The sequence below is a fragment of the Lissotriton vulgaris genome, chromosome 7, assembly GCF_964263255.1.
Source record: "Lissotriton vulgaris chromosome 7, aLisVul1.2, whole genome shotgun sequence".
In the NCBI taxonomy this organism is placed as follows: Eukaryota; Metazoa; Chordata; class Amphibia; order Caudata; family Salamandridae; genus Lissotriton; species Lissotriton vulgaris.
The window spans coordinates 521,388,338-521,408,911 of NC_141695.1; the positions used below are offsets into that span (position 1 = coordinate 521,388,338).

A 20,574-nucleotide genomic window follows, 5' to 3' on the forward strand; every position below is an offset into this window, starting at 1 on the left:
CCCCTCCGGGCCTTTCTCGTTCCTCCTCGCAGGCGGCTGCCTCGTCGGAGGGCGAGTGGGAGGTTGAGTCATCTTTGGCACCTCCACCTGAGTTGCCGAACCGCCTCCACTACATTATGGGCCGAGGCTGGTGGAGGACTTCGGGTCACTCCTCCGGTCCCTCTCGCCCCTCCACGCAGGCGGCTGCCTCGTCGGAGGTCGAGTCGGCGCTGTTCCGGCGCCACCCTTTGGCCTCTAAGGCTCTGGCCCGCTCCGGTACCCGATGCGGTGTGACTTGGAGGAGCACTATCCGGCCTCTTCTTCGGCACTGGATGGTGCAGGCGTCCCACCTCAGGGTGCGGACTCCACGGCTCCATGTAGAAGTCATGCAGCGGATTTGTCTTCGGATGCTTCCTTTTTCTCTGGAGGTTGACTGTATCTTGGTGTCCTCTTCGCCTGGAGATTGTCCGTCACGTGGTGTCTTTTTCCCCGGCGTCGAAGGGTGGCTCCCCGCCCTTTCTGAGGCTGAGGTGCTCGTCAGAGGAGCGGCAGATACCCCATTCTTCGGTGTCTTCTGGCTTTCACGTCTGGCGCTTGCCCGTCTGCTTGGCTACTTGGACGGCCATCTTAGTCTACAGCCGTCGCCCACGGAGGAGCTGATTTCTTCTCCGCAGGGACCTACAGAGGCAGATGCGGCCTTCGTGCACACGGTGTCCACAGCTGTGGGCATTCTGCGCATGGGGGACCCGATTGCTCATTTTCCGAGGGACCATCTCTTGGAGCTTCTTAACCAGGGCTCTGGTGGGAGGGAGATCTTACCACCCATTGAGCACTCGCTCCTTGGCTTGGCTTAGGGACGGTGTGTTCCCTGAGAATATTCGGGAGCGGCTTATTGATCTTCCGTTTGAAGGCAGCCTGTTGTTTCATGCTCCGGATGACTCTGCCATCCAGAGGTTCTTGGCGGGGTCCGTCCTCCTCCTCCTACTCCTCCTCCTCCGCCTTATTCTCCTCCTCCTTCCCCTCCTCAGTGACTGCTGAACTGAGCTGGGTTTGGGCCTTTTGGATGCCCTTGCTGTAGGCGGTATTTGCTGGTCATTGGGTCCTCCTTTGTGAGACTTTGGCATTGTTGGCTGCTGGTCGGCTCTTTTTGCCTGTGTGTGTGTGTGTGTGTTTTTGCTGGACTTGTTACACAGACTTGGCCCTGAGATTCGGCCTTCTGTTTTTCTTGGGCTGATGTCAAGCCTTCCGCTGGGCTGTTTTTCCCTGAGGTGCTTCGCTTTCTCCTCTGTTGTGGAGGTTCTTCCAAAGAGGATTCCTATGTTTGGGACGTACCGTACCCTATGTGGGGTAGTGGTAGCGGTTATATAGCTATGCTCTGCTGGGTTTCTGTATGTAGCTATTGCTTCTTGAGGTTGTGTGCGCGGCCCTTGTAGTGGTAGGTCCGGCCCTTCCTCTCCTTCCTGCTGGGGAGAGGATATGGTCTGACGACTAGATTGCCATCTTTGGAGCTGGGAAACCGAGCTTCGAGCCTCGGGGTCGTGTCCAAATCCTGTGATTATGGGCAAGTCACTTAATCTCCCCATGTCTTCCAAAAATGAGCATTTGCAATGCAATAGGCATCGGCTGGGAGCTGGGATGCTTCAGTGTCCTTCTGCTTTTGGAGGTTTATGGTTATAGCTGCCATTCTGGCTGGCCTGTTGCCTTCCCTTCGGGTGGGCTCGCCTCTTCCTTGGTTTCCTCGGGCCCTCTGGGCTTCTTCTTGTTCCTCTGCCAGTCCTGGCTTTGGGGGGAAGCTCGGTTAACCTGGGGGTGGAGTGGGGTGTTTCAGCCTCTCCGGCCTTGTCCTTGGTTCCTCTGTTGTGAGTGCATGGGCCTCCACTCTTCCTTCTTCCTCCTACATCCCTCTGGGGCTGCTGGCGGTTGACTTGTAGGGGTCCTCTTGCCTGAAAGGGATGAGGTTGCCTCTGTGGTCTACGGGGCTGGTCCCCTGTGGGCCTTCTGTCCTGTCCAGTCTGGTGGGTCTTTTCGCAGACCCTCCTTCCCCGTGGGTATTGCTAGGGTATCTATTCTACGTGAAGGAATCTGGGGCTAGTAGTCTCTATCAGATGTACGAGTTACTTACCTTCGGCAATGATGTATCTGGTAGAGACGATTCTAGCCACAGATTCCTACACGGCCCACCCTTCCTCCCCGTTCTGTGAGGACCCCTGGGCTGGTCCTAGGTACTCGCCTCCCGGTGGGGGCAGTGTCCTCTATGAGTGCCTTCTTTTGTTCTTCATGGTGGCTCTGTCTGGTTGCTGTTCTTCCCTCCACTTTGGTTCTGGGAAGGGGGGCTTTTGGTGTTCCTATGCCCGCTGCTATGGCTGCTTCAGGTCCGGGAGGCTTCCTTCCATCTTTCCTTCCTTCCTACCTCTTGCTGTTAGGGGCCTGGCCCCTCTTCCCCCTCTGGGTTGGGACTCTCTGGTCCCACCTTACCCTTGTTCTTGGGGGGTGGATGCCCTCTAGGCTGGGGTGGTTGGAGTTTGGTCGTTCCAGCCTGTTGGGACTATCTCTCCTTCCTTTTTTCAGGGGGTGGTTGTCGGCCTGCTAGGTGTGACATGACTTTTACGCAGGTTCGTGGTATCCGGGGAGAGGTGGTGGATGGCTGTCTAGGTGTTGGTTGGGTGGTTGCTTAGGGCTCTGCTCTGTTCATCCTCTCTTCTTGCCCTTGGACACTGTGGTGTTGCACTGTTTGTAAGGGGTTTCCTTTTAGTATGCTCTTTCGCACACTGTTCCTATGCTCCCACAGTTTTTTATTGGTGGTTCCGCGTTGTGGTGCGGAAAAGTACTCCGAAGAAAACTGACGTAGGCGCGCCGGGGCGGGGCTTATGTGACCTCGCTGACGTCACATGCGCAGACGACGCCTGGGCGGAGTCACCTGATGTCGCCCTGCACGCAGGATGCTGTGGCAAAAAGTTTCCGGATCCAATCTCACTGACATTCAAGTCTTTGCAGAATCTGTGATATGTCACCTCTTTCAGGGACAGTTGCTTTGTAAATCACCTGCCATTTTATTTCATCCACTGTGTGGTTCTTTTCCATGAAGTGTGACACCAATGGGGTATTCAGCACTGAACACCTTATTCTGCTTCTGTGTTGGCCAATGCGTGCTTTGATGGGTTGTGAGGTTTGTCCAAAGTATGGTAAGTCACAAGGGCACCATATGCAATAAACAACATTTCAGGCGTTACAGTTTTAGAAAGAGTAAAGAACTTGTCTATCATTAGCATGTTCAAAGGTGTCTGTATCAGATGTAAAGGTGCATGCAACACAATTACCACATTTAAAATGGCCTTTTACCTCAGGTAGGCCGCAAGCTAATTGGAGTGTTCTGTTCTTTTGCCTAGTGTTGCCTTGTGTAAAAGAGTGCATTAGGTAATCCTTGACCTTTTTGCCCCGTTTGAATGCAAACATGGGAGTTCTATTGCAAAATCAGTGTTCCTAATGAGATTCCAATATTTTGTGATTAAATTGTGAATCGTGTTTGTGTGTATGCCAAAAGTAGTCACACAGATAAGTCTTTAAAGGGGAGTTTTTTCTTTAGTGGTGAGTAAATCTTCTCCCGGGCAAAAACCAAGCATGTTTTAGGGAATTTCTTACTATTCTGTTGGGATAACCCTTTGCTAATAGTTTAGCTTTCAGTACTTGGTGTTCTTTCATGTAATCTTCCTTGTGGGACCAATTTCTGCGAAGATGCAAAAATTGACCAAATGGCAGTCCATCTTTCAGAGCATGCGGATGATGACTTTTATATGCGAGAAGGGTATTTCTCTTGGTTGTCTTTCTATGGAGGCTCGTATACAATGAACCATCTTCGTGTTTGATGGCCAAGTCAAGGAAGGCTATTTCTGATTTGTGTATTGTGGATATAAAAGTCAGATGTTTCTGAATGTTATAGAGGTATATCACAAAGTCATGAAAATCGTTCTCGGTTTCTGACCATATTAAAAAAATATCATCAATATACCGTTTCCAACACTTAATGTTGGAACGGTACCTGTTTGATGTGGACAGGGCATATGTCTATTCAATGGAATCCATATAGATTTTCGCTAGATTTGGTGCGAAGCTAGCTCCCAATGAGGTACCAGGTAGTAGCTCCCTTAAGATATAAAATAATGATACTGTAAGGCAATCCTGAGTAAGGAGATGATTAAACTCGTAGGGACCTGCCCGGGCTCGGTTCGGTAATTTTTCCATTATTAGGATGCTCTCTTTCTGTGGTATGTTAGTATATAACGATGATCTGTCTAGGGTGGCAAGCCAATCGGTCTCAATGTTGTAGGGCATTTTATCAATCACATTGATCATAAACATACTGTCCCTAACATAGGCCTCTTGTATTGGGACTAAATCTCTAAATAAAAATATCACTATCTCTACCAGTTGGTTCAAGAGCCGACCCACATCCAGATAGGATTGGTCGCCCTGGTAGATTAGTGGTGCTCTTGTGAATTTTAGGCAAAGTGTACAAGACAGGTGTACAGGGATTTTCAGTATTTAAATTCTCAAATTCATTATTGTTAATGTTTTATATCTCTCTCGGACATCCACTTTACCCCTGCCTATTGCCGTTGTGCATATCCGTATTGCTTATTGATTACATTTATTCACAGGAACCACTGTTTCTGCTTATATACTATGTACCCTGGTTCCGTGTGAGTAGGGTGTCCCTTGTCTCCTTTACATGACTGGAGTAAGGGTGGGCGGTGCTCGCAGAGTTGCACTTTGTGAAATTCCGCGTAGTTGCATACAAACTCTGTGGAATTCCACGTAGTTCCGCTCCGCCTAGTCAAAAAAAACATGGGTAGCATAAATCACCAATCACATTGCTAGAAATCACCATTTCAAAAATACTGTAAGAATTACCTTTTGTTACTAACGCACACATCACACGCATGCATACACACACACACGTTCCCTGGCACACATCAGACTCATGCACAAGCACACACACACACTTACACACAAAAACTTACACACAAAAGCACACACCAACCACACCTGCAGCTCTCTCCTCTCTCACTGTTGTGCTTCCACCACCCTCTTCCTCACTCACCGTCCAGCCCATGCAGCTTGCTGTTTGGCCGGATTCGCAGCTGCAGGTTGTTTTTGGCCGCGGCGGGAAGTGGGTCAGGTGAAGTGAAGTGGTCCCCCTCGTGGCTCAAGGTTCTAAAGGGCGCTGGAGATGGTGGCTCTTGCTGGCGGTGAAGGCCTGGCTAATGCTGTCCAGGCTCTGGCTGTCCTACAGCTGCGCCAGGCCAGTGAGGGGACCCAATGGGGCTTCGTTCATCTCAGGCCCCATTTACGCCTGACTGTTTTCTTCTGTTGCCGCCGGTTTTAACTGAACCAACAAACTTACTGGACCATAGTGTTTGTCATAATGTGCCTTCAACCGATAATGAACATATTTCTACTTCAATTACTAAGACTAGAATTGAGGGCACTACTGCTATCGTGCGTAAATCAAGGAAAAGAAAACAAGGCAGTATTGAGGGCCCTAAAGGGAAAAAAGCAAGGGGTGGGACCGTAAGAGGTATTTTGAAGCCAACCAATAATGGAACTCTTCTGATCAATTCCTCTATGCTCCTATCACACCAGACCTATTCGCCCTGGGCCCAAGCTCTATTGGTTGATTTTTTAGCCCAGTGTAGAGTGATTGTGAGGGAAGAGATTGCTCCCATTCTCAAACACATACAGAACCTAACACTCACTAAGAATTTACCACAAGCCCATCCTAACCAGGAATTCATTGTTAATGCTATATCTTTCCTACATAGTGATGGGCTTCCTATAGCACAGGAATTACATCCCAGTCGGGCATCCCAGCCATCTAAAGACAGAAAATTGCCCCAAGATCAAGTTCCCTCAAATCTTGAAGTTTGTAATGCAATTGACATTGAAGAGTCTCCAGCCTGTGGACAAGGGCCCGTCCGATTACCATCTCAAAGTTTGCAGGAGAATAATTCCCATATTATGAGGGCCCCCCCTATTTGCAACCTACCAACAGATAGAAATGTAACTGTTAATGCTACAAGTGCCCTGCCATTTGCTGTAGGGAACGCAGGGGGAGGTGTCCGTGCGACCCAACAACCCTGTCTTCCTATAATAAATCTCCCTCCTGAGGCAGTCCCCAATGTAATTATTCTGGCAGGAATTCCGGAACTCAAGAAAGGGTATAAAGAATCACAGCTAGAACTACGTAATAAGATTCTGTTCTGGCTGGCTAAAAATAAGCAATTGCCATATGATAAGGCAGGTGAGATTTTGATGGTAAGGAAGGTTGCTTGGGTGGGCCCCACACAAAAGTCTATTTGCTGGGATTGTGTGATTTTAGATAATTTCTGGATGTCTGAAATTAATAGTCTAGTACTTCATTCCTCGTTCTCTATGGAACTTTCCACGACTATCGGAGCCCTTACCCTAGACTTTTCTTTACCCCTGTGCCCAGAGGGTGGGTGTCTCTCAGTTTCCTAATGTTTATGAGAGATGGGGTATGAATCCTCATAACATTCTTACTAGTTTTCAACAAAATCTTCCCCCTTTTAGTATACCACTATCTAACTGATTTGCCCCACTGGAGGACGTGGATTGACTGGGAGGGCTGGATGTGTGTAAATGTAAATGTAATGTAAATGTAAATGGATGTGGATGTTTTAAACATAGGTAGATACTCAATAAGCCCCCCTGGTACATCCACCCATAATGCTCAGGTCATTAGTATCTCTGGGACGAGAATGGATTCACAAAATAGATTCCAACAAATCTGGATGTAACAGGGCATGGTGTAATTGAAAGATTGCATCAGCCATCTTCTGTTATGCCTACTTGGCCATATATGGAGAATAACGTTATTAATCCTACTAGTGAAAATAATGTTAGTCCTCCCATTGGACCAGCTACGGTTCCAATGGTCTTAACTGATAATGGTGGAGGGAAGGTGACACCTTTAAATACCTCCGATTAAGGCATGGTCACCACTGTCTCTTCAAATGAATTCCATCACTCTGGCCCACTCCCTGAGAGCCTGCAATGACCGAGCCCAATCTGCCCTGGAGGGTAATGCTACCTTTAACCGTCCTGGTCAGTGTTCCCATATAGATTACATCCTGGTAGAGGCAAGCTCTTGGAATAAGGTTATTGATTTTGTGGTTCTTCCTCGTCATGATAGTGACCATAATGCTTTGGTCCTTGATCTAAGCCTACCTGAGATTGGTTTAACTATGGGAGAAAGAGCGGATAACTGAGGGTTTCCCTTTCTCTCAAATGACAGAAGAAGGCTTAAATGGCCAACGGTGAAAAAGTCACCAGATAAATTGAGTTCTCTTTATCAAGCTGGTCATATAGGCCAGGGGCAGGAAATGTTTTTTAATCCAATGTATAATGTACATGCAGGTTTAGTGTCTGCCCTTGCTATACTGTTAAATCCATTAATGGTCAAACCCAGGAAGAATAGGAAGGCCTCTACTTGGTTCAATTCCAACTGTAAGGAAGCCAAGGGTGCACTCCTGGACTCAATTATAACCCTGAATAGACCATTAATAAAATGTACGAGGTTAGATTACAAGAAAGTGTTAATCGAGGCCAAACAGAACTGGGAAAATAGCAAATGGGATGGCATAAAAAACGCCCAGGAGAACAGGGTTATGAGGGAATTCTGGACAATAGTGCGATCTGGCAGAAGGGATGGACAAGAGGCTGACTATCCAAATATTGCACTGGAGAAATGGGTTGAACATTATCAGATGCTATACGCCCCTCTGGTAGATGCCAACCCCTATTATGACCCCTCTGCACAGCTATTGTCGCTGAACACTGATGAGGCGTCAAAATGCTACCCCGATAAACCTCCCTTAGTTTATAATAACAATGAAAAATTAGATATCAAAATAACATTGTTGGAGGTCGAACTTTCTGTAAAAAGGCTCCCAGTAGGTAAGGTGCCTGGCCTCGATAAAATCCATGGAGATCTTTATAAGGACCGACCAACCAGAGATATGGGTACCATATCTCTGTTTGTTGTTTAATGCTATACTTCAGGGGTCTAAATTACCTGATACCTGGGTGGGCGCAGAGATCATACCAGTGTTCAAGAAAGGATCCCCATTACTCCAGGCAAACTACCGTCCGATCAGCCTGATCGATGTAAGTCAGAAACTATTCGCACGTATCATTCTTGATCGGCTCCAGATCTGAATGGAGGAACAGTCGATCCTGAGTCCCTAGCAGGCTGGTTTTAGGGAAAAGACACCCACGGTTGACTAGTTACCAAGGCTCCAACTTTTGTATTGGAAAACTGTAAGAGTAGAGGGTGGCAGCCTCTACCTAATTTTTGTCGACCTTAAAACGGCCTTTGACCTGGTACCCCGTCAAACACTCTGGGCAGTATTGGAGGATATGGGGATGCCAGCATATCTTCTTAACATCATTAGGAGACTTAATTCGGAAAACTTTGCCCAAGTTAGGAGTGGTAAATGGCGAGGTTTAACATCTAAATTACCAGTCAATAGAGGAGTAAGACAAGGGTGTGTGATGGCACCCACCCTATTTTGTCTTTTCGTCAATGCACTGATTGCCCACCCTAAGGGGGTCAAAGACATCGATGCTCCTAAACTAAAAAACGAACAAGTGGTGGCATTAATGTTTGCTGACGATACTCTCCTATTGTCAAAGTCGCCAATGGGAATCCAACGTGCCCTAGACAGCTTTGTCAATTTTTGTCATAAAAGGGGGTTGGAGATCAACACCCAAAAGACTAAGTTTATGGTCTGCAATCCACCAAAGAACAGATGTGCCAATCCCTCTTTGAATGGCATCGTTTTGGACAGGGTAAGCGTATTTGAATACCTGGGTGTCACCCTTACCGATAGAATGGATTGGGGCCCACAACTTGCTAAGGCTAAACTTAGAGTTGCCCAGACCACTGGTGGTATTTTAAAACTCCATAGGGAATCCACCTCCAAGCCTGTTGCTTCCATTATAGAAATCTATAAAGCACAAGCACAGGGAGCAATTTTATATGGGGCAGAACTATGGGGTCACCGTCCGGTAGAATGTATCAGCAAAACTCAAAACCTATTTTTAAGATCGCTACTGGCTCTCCCAACTAGCACCCCTCTTATTCCCCTGAGAATGGATCTGGGTATTAGACCAATAGAAGAAGAAGTGGCCCTACGGCCCTTAACCTATTGGCGCAGACTTTGGGTAACCCCTGAGCTGACGCATTTTAGATCTGAAATTGAAGAGTTAATGGGTCTCCCTGGGACTGAAAAATTGCCCTGGTTTCCTTTTATAAAAAAAGAAAGTACGAGGCTGGGTTCACCAGGATTCTGGTCTAATCCCATAGTAGTCTGTGCCGAGTTGTCGCACGCTGATTTGGTTAAATTATATTACATGAATAGAATCATGGATACCCTTGGTAATTATGGGTTGGGTCCACTTACACTTCAGTCTTTTAATATAAAAGACGAATACAAAGTTGAGCCTTTCCTTGATGAGGTTTTACCTAGTACAGCGAGAAAACTCTATCTGCAATTGAGATATGACACACTTCCGCTAAGGGTTGTATCCTATAAATGGTCTTCTAACAAGTCAATAGAATCCCCGGCCTGTGGGGCCAAGGTAGAGACTGAGTCCCATGTTTTTTTCTTCTGCCTAAAGTATAAATCTATACGGCAGCGTTGGCTTGTCCAACTTTGCAGAAACTTGGGGTTTAGATATCATAATGAGGCCCTCAGAATATTGAAGTGTAATACATCTACCCCTCTTGTATTTTCTCTTTCGCGCTTTATCGATGCTATGTGGCGCAGGCGAAGATCCTTTCTATGAATGAAGAGGAGAGGGGAAAAAAAGATATATTTTTTCTTTTTTCTTTTTTTTTCTCTCTTTTTTTCATTAGATCTTTGACTCCTAGATACTGACCCAGAACTGTAAACCTGTGTCCTTTTTAACGTTTTTATATTTTTTAAACTTTTTAATATTTTTGTATATTGAATGATAACTGGATTGTGTTCCTATTTTTAGGAAGCTGTAAATACCATTAATGATAACGATTGTATGTATGTATCTGATATGGTCTATGACCGAAATAAAGATTCTTTGACCGACTGACTGACTGACATTCATCTTTGTTAGGCACAGGGAGATTAAGTGATTTGCCCAGAATCACAGGATGTTCAGCGTCTTTGCTGAGACTCAAACCCAGTTCCCCAGATTCGAGGTCGACCGCCCTAGCCGTTAGGCCAACTCCTCTCCCCAACTTCTCTCATATCTTCTTACGCTGACGTCAGTATGGCATCCTCCTTCCATTTTTCTTACTGGCCTCCTCTTTTCTTTTGTACTTGCATTGTCTCCTCCTTCTTTTCTTTTGCCTTTAGTGTCCAGAAAAAAGCATGAAGAGCGGGCATCCGAATACTGATATCAGTCAGGTTTTTTTGTGGTCTTTTAAGTTCTAACCACCCCTGCATGATTCACAAGAAGTAGGTGATCCAGTCCATCTTTTATCTTTCGGTTTCTTTTTCCCTTCTGCTGTAGATTTCTTTTTAGCGGAATCCTAGTAAATATAGCTTAACGGCTCAAGTACCCAAGGTATCTTTACCTACAGAGGTATAAACGTCTGCAATAATTTTTGGTAGTTTCTGTTCATGGTATTGAACTTGAACTACTTCCTGTCTCCGTCCTATGGCCAGAACTGAAGCCTCGTCCTTAATGTTGCTTAGGATGCTAGAGGACACTGTAGAGAAAGTCCCTATTTACTTTATCCCCTCAGCAGCTCTGTGATCATGTTTTACTCGTGTTAGTACATCAAGGAAAACTACCAATGAAGGTGTACCATGCTTACTGGTGTAAATGCATGCAAAGATGCTTCCCCAGGTGTTACACCCTCTATGGGAGGCACCATCCCAAGAGGGAGACACATAGTTAGTATGTTGTGTTTATCTTGGGGGTAGTGTATGGATACACTGCCTCTACCTGATTATTCTTACAAGCAATCCTGAAAGCCATTTCATCCTGCTTTTTGGATGCTTTTTCAGTGTTAATAGTCTGTGGACTAATAGTTTGTATTGGTGCGGGCGAGGCAGGTCTTGCTGCGACACCAGGTCTGGAGATCAAAGCATGTTGTACAGACTGTACGAGTCTCCTGTGCAAGTCAACTATGTAATTTAACACCCCTACCACCTCAGCTTGTGTTAGCTAGTCAGGGCGAGGAACAGGAGTATAGCCAGCCAACACTGGCCATGTAGCCCCTTCATTGCTCAGTTGCCCCAAACTTGCTGTAGATCCCTTACCTTTGAATTTCCCAGGTGTCAGACTCGATCTGGAAACTTTTGCGTGAGAAGCACCCCTGCACGCCATCCTGTGGTTTTGTTCGGTTCTGCGCAGCGTCGTTGGCACCAGAAGTGAAGTTGCGGTTATCTATATAGGCACCATCCAGGTGTTCAGATGTCATTTCCTTTCTTTCTGCTCCAGTTAGCACTGGTCCAGAGAGGAGCTACCCCCTGTTTTTTGACAGAACTTTTTCAGCATTTTGTTGAATATTTTTTCCTGTGTATTGAGAATGTCATGTCGAAAGGTGGGGTTTAAGCTGTGTGGCTCCTGTCACTGCACCATGTCGGTTACCGGACCACACCTTGTGTGTTTATAGTGTCTCGAGCGCGACCATGACTCAAAGTCGTGCTCAGACTGCCTCTCCATGTTGTCACAAGCTTTGAGGGAGCGGTCTTTAAAGCTGCTTACGGTCCGGCAGTCAACGCCATCTAGCGCAACTCCTCGGAGGTCTTGGTCCTGGTCGAGAAGAAGGCCTTATGCTTTTCTCTTTACGTTTCCACTCAAACACAGGAACCACGCCCCTGATGAAAGGTCACAGCCCGAAATGCATTGGGCAGTTGTAAATTATGATACCGAACAAAGTATGAAAAATGTATCATAATGATGGAATTAGGATCATCAATCATGAAAACCAATGAAAAAAACTATAAACTCAATTGAAAAAAGATAAAAGAATTTGATTCATGAGTGTGAATTTCAACCACCTATAATGAGTGCCAGTGGGGATGCCCTCAACCCTGAGGATCGCGCCATAGGCAATACACACTGCAGCCCACATATGATATTTTACTTCTACGCCCCTAGAGCATTTCTTCACCATCTAATCTGCCCTTTAATGAAAGGTAAATAATCCAAATAGGTGAAACCAATGTACAGTACGTGTTTTAGGGGAAAACCTACTCTTCCACGGTTTAGCTTTGGCGCATTGCATAGATTCATAAAGTCCAGCAAAACGAGGCACAAAAATGTGGGGAACCATAACAGAAATGTTATTTAACTGCTCTCTAGTTCGATGCAGTTTTTCTAATATAACCTAAAAAAATCATGACATTGTGGCCTCTTTTTATCTTATATATTAATGTCTTAAATCGGCAGGTGCAAACGCATGATGTGCTGCCTTGCTCAGCAGTGTGGCGAGAAGATCGATCGCTTTCGTGCTCATGCTGGCTCTGTGTTTCTGCACCTTTTGCATTACAACAGCCCTCCAGTCCCTCATATACCCCACCGTGAAGAGTTGGAGAAAATATTTCCAAGGTAAGGCAGAATAATTTTGTGTAGACTGATAATAGCAACAAGTTCTTAAAAGTAGCACTGTTATACCAGAAAGATTATGTTCATAGCATGTGTGGCTGTAGAGAAACATGCTCTCCATACTCCTGCCATCTAAAGTTGAGCTCGGACGTTACAATTTGTTTTTTATTTGAAAAAGTCATTTGATGTGCATTGCCTTCTACCTTGGCCCACAGTGTGCATGGGTACTGACTCCACCCTCGATTGTTTTTTTCTGCCATCTGGTTGGGATGTGTCCAGCAGCGGCTCAGTGACCGACATGTGTCCTTGCTGATTCTTTGGGGCTACCTGCTCTACTATTTAAGACCGAAGACTTGATTAATAATCATTATGTGGTCAGTGCTTGTGCTGCTGCTCCTCTGGCTGACAACCTGTCTGGCCTTCTCTCTGTTATTATTATTATTATTATTATTTATTTTTATAAAGCGCATAGTCACCCGGAGGTATCCCAGCGCTAAAAACCCTAATTCAGCAAATCTGAGGACCGGGAGCTGAGAGCAGAAGAGAGGAGAAGTGGGAAATCAAAAAAAAATGAGGGGGGCATGTAAGCTAGGGAAAGAGATGTGTTTTTAGCAGCTTCCTGAAGCGCAGATATTGTGGTTCAAGACGTAGGTCATGAGGAAGTGAATTCCAAAGACGGGCAGCTTGTACCGAGAAGCGTCTTCCTCCTGATCGGGCTTTCCTGAATCTCGGGGTATTGATGAGATTTTCCGCGTTAGAACGGAGGGATCTAGTGGTAATGTAAGGGGTGACAAAATTGCTGAGGACTAGGGGGCCTTGGTTATGCAACGTTTTGTGGACGAGGCACAAGGCCTTAAATTTGACTCTCTCCCTTATGGGGAGCCAATGAAGGAGTTTAAGAGCGGGTTTAGCAGATGATCTGGCCGGGGTGTTTGTGATGATCCGGGCAGCAGTGTTCTGAATTCTCTGCAGTTTATTAAGAGTCGCTTCGGGAGCGCCCAGATAAATCACATTACTGTAATCCAGTCTCGATATTATGAGACCTTGGATTAGTAATTTTTGGGATTGAGGGGGAAGAAGGGGCAGGACTTTCCTCAAAGATTTTAGAAGACCAAAGCAGGTCCCTGCTACCTTCTTTGCTTGCGGAATAAATGAGAGATCGGAATCGATCCAAACTCCCAAGCTTTTCACCTCTGTTTTTGGGTCCGGAGGAGGACCTAGACAGGCTGGCCAACTGTCCCGGGGGAGTGAGGTTCCTTTCGGGCCAAGTATAAGGACCTCCGTTTTTGTCCCGTTCAGTTTTAGGGCTGATCTGTTCATCCAACGGTGGACCTGCGTAAGGCAGTTGAAAGATCAGCGTTTTGTTGTTTGGGATGGGACAAAGACACCACTAATTGTGTGTCGTCAGCATAGCTGACGACGCTCACTCCGAATGGGATGATAACCTCCTCCAATGTGGACATATAGATATTAAATAATGTGGGGCTCAGGGAAGAGCCCTGAGGCACACCACATTGGAGGGGCATTTCGGAGGAGCGGGCGTTCTTCTCCCAAATCTGATAGGACCGTTGGGCCAGGAAAGATGACAGCCAGGATAAGGCTGTACCTTCCACTCCAACTCTTGCCAATCTTTCGATAAGGAGTTGATGGTCGACGGTATCGAACGCCGCGCTAAGGTCGAGGAGGATCACTGCCACTGATCCTCCCCCATCCAGTAGCGCTCTGGCCTCCTCTACCGCTGCCAGGAGGGCGATGTCCGTGCCCTGCCCTGGTCGGAAGCCCGTCTGGGAACTTTTTAGTTTGTTATTGGCCTCTAGAAACTGCAAGAGTTTCCTGTTGACTAATTTTTCCGCGATCTTACTGACTCCTGGGAGTAGGGAAATGGGCCTGTAGTTCGCCATGTTCTCCGGATCGAGAGAAGGTTTCTTCAGTAGGGCTTTTACCACAGCTTTCTTCCAGCTCGAGGGTACGACTCCTTGTTGGAGTGAGGTATTAATCAAATGAGTAAGGGAGGGGATGATAGTGGGGGCTACCTCCTTAAGGATCCGAAGAGGAGCAGGGTCCCTAGGGGAGCCGCTCTTCATGGAGTTGAACGTATTTCTTACTTCGTCTATCGTGACCTGGCCCCATGTGGACAGACAAGTGGAAGATGTCGTGTATTGGGAAACAGTTTCTTCCCCTGGGCTCGAGGAGGGAATTGAGTCCAAAATAAGTCGGATTTTATCATGGAAGAAATTTGCCAATTTTTGGCATTTCTCCTGGTCTGCTTTAGGGTCGGAAGGAAGTCCCAGTCCTTGTTCTGGGGGTTTTGATAGCTCTTTAAGGATGGCATATGCTTCCTTACTAGAGCATCCCGCTTTCTCTATTCTCTCCTGGTAAAACGTGCTTTTGGTTTTACGAATAGCGGTTTTGTAGCTTAGAAGAGAGGTAGAGTAGGTATTTTTATTGGTTCCTGATTTTTCAGGTCTCCAAGCGCGTTCGTTTTTTTTGCATTCTTGGCGCAGGGCTTTAAGCTCTGGAGTATACCATAGAGCGGGGGAAATTCTCTTAGGCTGTTTAAGGGAGGTGGTTTTCGGAAGCATCGTATCAAGGGACGAAGTGATCCAATCACTAAATTGTTTGTCAGCTGTATTGGGGTCGGAGGAGAGCTCGGGAATGGAGTCTACAAGAGAAGCAGCCCATTTCTCCGGTGATAGTTTGCGCCATTGTCGGTCAGTAACCTGGGTTCTAGGGGTTAGGAGAATAGGTTTGGGGATTTCCCAGGAAAAAGGGACCAGAAAATGGTCCGTCCATGGTAGGGTCACAGGTAAGTTGGTGGTCACCGTTGCTATATTGGTGAGGATAGGGTCCAATAGATGACCTTTCTCATGGGTAGGCTCGTTATTCACTAGGTGTATCTTTAAAGATGTTAAGTCGTGTCTGATATCCGAGGCTACTCGATCCATGGGGTCTAGGAAGTGGAAATTCAGGTCACCTAGTATAAGGAAGTTGGAGGTGGAGGAAGCTAATTGTGATACAGATTCGAATATGGAATTGGTAAAATTGCCTGGGGCTCCTGGGGGGCGATAAATCAATAGCCCTGCCAGGGAAAGGGATGAGGAGATTTGCTCACCTTCGAGCTTGCTTTGGAGTATTAATACAGAAAGGGGGTGATGGAACACAAGCCCTTCCAGTTCCGTCTAAGGTGCAAAGCAAAACATTCTTGGTTTGACCAGAATGAAGATTGCAACCTTTGTCTCTCACCCAACCACAACAAGACCTCCCGCAAGTTCTGCCTCATCTTCTTCTGCAAGAAGACACTGATTTATTGAACGGAAAGGCACTGGGCGTATACCAAGATGCAGCAGCAATCTTCCTTGGAGACCCTGACATCTTAGGGTAACACGACCGATCCGACAAGGAGCAGGTGGCAGCCCCATCCAGAATCTCAGCGACCCAACAGACGCCCAGCCCTGAGACACTCTACTGTAGCGCATCTCAAGCAGAAAAGCAAAAGAGGGTGACCTTGGCATTGAAACCAGCAGGCCCCCAAACACTGAAGACTCTGAAGGACACCAGTAAACTCCAGTGCACTGCTCGGAGTCAGAGCATCGCTCCCTCCAGAGGTTTGGCATCAAGCAATGAGCAGGCTCTGACGAGCACAAAGAGAAGGCTTTCGGGCTGACTAGGCCTCCAATGAATGTCATTGACCCGCAATAGTCATCAACTTCCCTCAACCAAATCAACGCTGAGAGTCCTTCCAAAACAGATTCAACGCTGAGTCAGAGGAATCTGAAGCACTGATCCTACCAAAGCTAGCTGTGGAACTCGACGTCAGGCAGAGGCAGCTGTAAATTCACCCAGACACTGGCAAGATCACTGCTAAGCCATCCTCTTGGATGGGCGTCAAACAAGCTTCCCCTGATTCCAAAGAAGGCCAGTTTGAACTCCGAAGAAGACTTAATTTTGACGCAGCTAGGCATTTGGGGCCTAAGAAGCATAAAGTCAAGGCCACAAACCCACCACCGCAGCCATGTGCACCCAGGCAATCGCTGAAACCACCACCACCCCGTCCTCTGTCCCACTACCGGCACACCATATTCTTCTTTTCTTCACTACCGGTAACCAGACCTGAGAGGGCAATGCACTCCCAATGACACCCAGGAAGACCCGTTTCACCAGCTTATAGGGACCAGAAACAGGCAAGCATATTGGGGCGATTTCGATATCGATGTACGGTTGCCCCTCATCTGCAATCATACCCAGCAAAGCCATCCCAAGCAAATAATACCACCGCACATCATTCTAAGATTCGTATTCAGCCTAGCACCACATGGTTTGAAGGGTTCATGGCACACTTATCAAGTACTCACAAACGTACTCAGGCTAACACAAAAAATGGAATAAAAAATGAACTGCAGTAATGTTAATTGCTGACTATATAAAAAAACACATGTCCATTAAATACATTTCCTGCTGGAACTAAACGCTTTGGCTGGGCTGAAACTATTTGCTTGAACATTGAAATAATAAACATTTGTGAATATATGGACCATACATGAAGCAATCATATAATTTTGAATTTGGACCAACAGCTTTGAAGGATTTTTGAGTAATGAAGGACTTTGAATATAGTTACTGTTGAAGATAAATTACATTGGTTTAAATAATTTAAATAGAGGTTATTGCCTTTCTAAAGAAGTACCAAATGTTTTACTTAGCAATACGGTATGGGTTGTGAACAGCTAAAGACCTGGGCAATTGTAGCCATTTCTGTTTGAAAAATTTGGGGCACTTCGGAAATGCGGAGAAGTTTTACCAAAGCTGTCCTTTGTTAACCACATGGCTGCTAGGCGTTTTCCCGTCCTGCGCTGAAAAAACAAAATGATCATTAATCATGACGAGCTGGCCTTGTCATCCGCGCACGGCAGGTAAGCGCCATGACGAGCCCAGCTCGTCATTAGCTTCGAAGGGGTTAAAATGTATGAATCTGAAAGAGACTATTAGTTATGGATTCCTTACCTCTGAATTACCCCCAGGCGTCAGACTGGATCCGGAGAATTTTTTCTTCAGCATTACCCAAGCGCGTCGTTAGGTGGCGTCTGTCGATTCCGTGTTCGTCGTTGGTGTCGTGATCGCCGGAATGATGTTGCGGTATCTCTTTAGACGCCATCCCTGCGTGCTGACATCAGTTCTTTCTTTTTCCGCGCCAGCCAGCGCGGATCCATAGAGCGGTACCTCCAGTCACTTGTTGACTCTTTTTTTTTTCACTTTTGTTAACATCTTTTTGACTCCTGGTGCACAGGGATGTCAAATCGGCGACTCAGTTTCTAGCCTTGTGGCTTCTGCCACAAGCTGATGTCAGTGACGGACCCACATCTAGTATACCTCTGGTCTCTGGAGCGCGACCACGACCCGAAGTCATGCTCCAACTGCCGGGCCATGGCCCTGAAGTCTTTGCAAGAGCGGTCCCAAAAGCTTCTGGAGGCCCGGCAGTCGGTTCCATGCGGCTCGAGGTCCCGGTCGAGAGGGAGATTGCGGGAGCTGTCACGAAGCCATCACCACCACTCCTCGTTGAAGTCTTCGTCTTCGCGTAAGTCGAAGCACAAAAAGAAGGCGAAGAAGCATCGCCGCTCTTCGTGCTCTCCCCGTCCGTCAGCTGACGCGACGCAGGTTGCTGAAGGTAGTCACCCAGCTCTGCCCACCTAGCCTGTTGGGTCTGCTCCAAGCCTCCCTCCCTTTCCGGTAGCCGGGGTGACCCCTGTCCAACTTCGTGGCTTTTAAGAAGCCCTCCACTCCATCATTAGGCAGCTCAACTCCGCCAGCTCGCCTTCGGGCCCTGCGGACTCGGCTGGGGGTTCTAGACCTTCAATGCCGGCGGCTTAAGGGCCCCCAGGGATCCAGGCCTGGATGCGGATTGGCGCTGGTCGACCTTACAACACCAAATCCATTGGAGGTTGTGTCCCCACCCTACGTCGACCCCAGCCTTCCCATCAATGTGGGCATGGAGCTGGACCGGCGTCAACCAACATCTGAAAGAAACACGTTAGTGTTAAATTCCTTACCTTAGAATATCCCCAGGCGTCAGTCTGGATCCGGAAACTTTTGCGTAGCAGTACCCCTGCGCGTCGGTAGGCGTCGTCTGCAGGCGTCCCCTGCGGCTCCGCGTCCGTCGTCGGCGTCGTGCGCCGTGATGACGTCGCTGGAGTATATAGACGCCGCCTCCGCGCGCTGACGTCAGTTCTTCTTTTTTCCGCGCCAGCAAGCGCAGATCCGAAGAGCAGTACTCCGGTCTTTTGACCAACTTTGTTATTACTTCTATCTCTTTTTGGTGCCTGGTAGGATGCCCGGTTTCAAGAATTGTGACGGGTGTGACCGCACGATGTCGGTCACGGACCATCACCGACTCTGTCTCCGGTGCCTGGGCCCCGACCACGACGTGGACGCCTGCGTCGACTGCCGGGCTCTCACTAACAAGGCTAGACGGGAGCGGTCCCGCAAGCTGCTTGAGCTCCGGGTGTCGGCCCCGCGTCGGGAGCGGTCCCGGTCCGGCCAGAGGTCCAGGGAGCATTCGAGGGAGCGGTCGCGGAGCCGCGCCGAGCGCTCCGGAAGTCGTCACCATTCGTCGGGCTCATCAGGTAAGAAACACAAGAAGTCGGGGCGTCGTCATCGTACCCCCGACGCTCGCGCGACGCGGCCGGGGGTTCGGGTGAACCCAACTCCGCGGCTCCGCGAGAGTCGCCGGCGCGGCCTGCCCCATACCCTCCGGTCCCTGGGCACGGTGCGACGCCTGAGGAGATTAAGGCGTTCCTCATGGCCATGAGGGCGCTCAGTTCTCCGACGGGGCCTACGGCGCCTTCGGGCCCAGTGCTACCGTTCGGGGGCCCTGACGGGTCGGGTGTCCCTGGCTCGACGCCATCGGTAGCTCCGACCCCGGCGCCGCAAGGGCCTTCGGGGTCGACGCCGGCTGGCCTTCCGGCTGGTTCGGCGCCGATTCCATCTGGGTTACCCCCGACGCCGCCCCCGCGCGGTGCCGGTTCTCCTTTGCCGGCTCCGTCCGGCGCCGGGGGTCTGGCGCCGGCTCCGGGCGGCGCCGTCCCCATTCCTCCCCCGAATCCGGACGCTGAGTCGGACCGGCGTCGATCGACGCCGGGCTCGACGCCGATGGGGACTGTGAACCCCGAGGAGCCGGTCTACTTCGTTGACTCTGAGTATGGAGATGATGAAGAGTACGGGGAAGGTTGGGAGGGGTCTGAGGACCCTCTGTCACGTGAGTGCCAGTATGACCCGGACTGGACAGGTGATTTGGGGGATGCCAGTGGTCTGGACGACTCTCCTAACCCTGGTTTTGTCTCTCCTCCTTCCGTGGAGTCGGTGGAGGGTGCTGCATATTCAGTGGTGCTGATGAGGGCTGCCAAGGCCTTACACCTTGAGCTCCCCGTCGCGGCCGTGAGGCCTAACATCCTCACTGAGGTCTTCAAACCGCAGTCATGCCCACAGGAGCCACTGCTGCCGTTTAATGAAGCCTTGTCAGACGTTCTGTTGGGCACGTGGTCCAGGCCCGCTTCAGGTTCGCCTGTTGATCGGAACGTGGCCAGGCGCCACCGTCCTTGTCCGGGCGACCCCAAATTCCTGTCCGCCCATCCCACCCCCGAGAGTCTGGTGATCCAGGCCTCTACCTCCCAGACCGCATTCCCGTCGGCCCCGCCTGATCGGGAATCCAAGAGGTATGACCAGTATGGTAAGAAGGTCTTCTCGTCCCTAAATCTGGGACTGCGGTCTTGCAACACCGCATGCCTCTTGGGCCGCTACACCCACTCTGTGTGGGACACGGTCGCGGAAGTGCTGCCTGAATGCCCCATGGAGGTGCGGGCGAAGCTCGGCAAGGCTGTGGCTGAGGGCCGAGACGCAGCTAAATATTCCATACGGTGTGGTCTTGATACGACCGACTCGCTGGGCAGAGCTATGTCAACGACGGTGGCGATTCGTCGCCACGCC

General features: G+C 48.6%; 1 protein-coding gene across 3 annotated transcripts in view; it reads left to right on the forward strand.

The window, feature by feature from the left end:
* Positions 1 to 20,574, forward strand: part of TBCD (tubulin folding cofactor D) — a 2,218,561-nt gene that overhangs the window by 1,928,887 nt on the left and 269,100 nt on the right. For all 3 annotated transcript variants that reach the window (XM_086930600.1, XM_086930601.1, XM_086930602.1), the window contains one exon: positions 12,442 to 12,600. In XM_086930600.1, the coding sequence (XP_086786726.1) occupies positions 12,442 to 12,600 (159 nt within the window). The remainder of the gene's footprint in view (positions 1 to 12,441; positions 12,601 to 20,574) is intronic.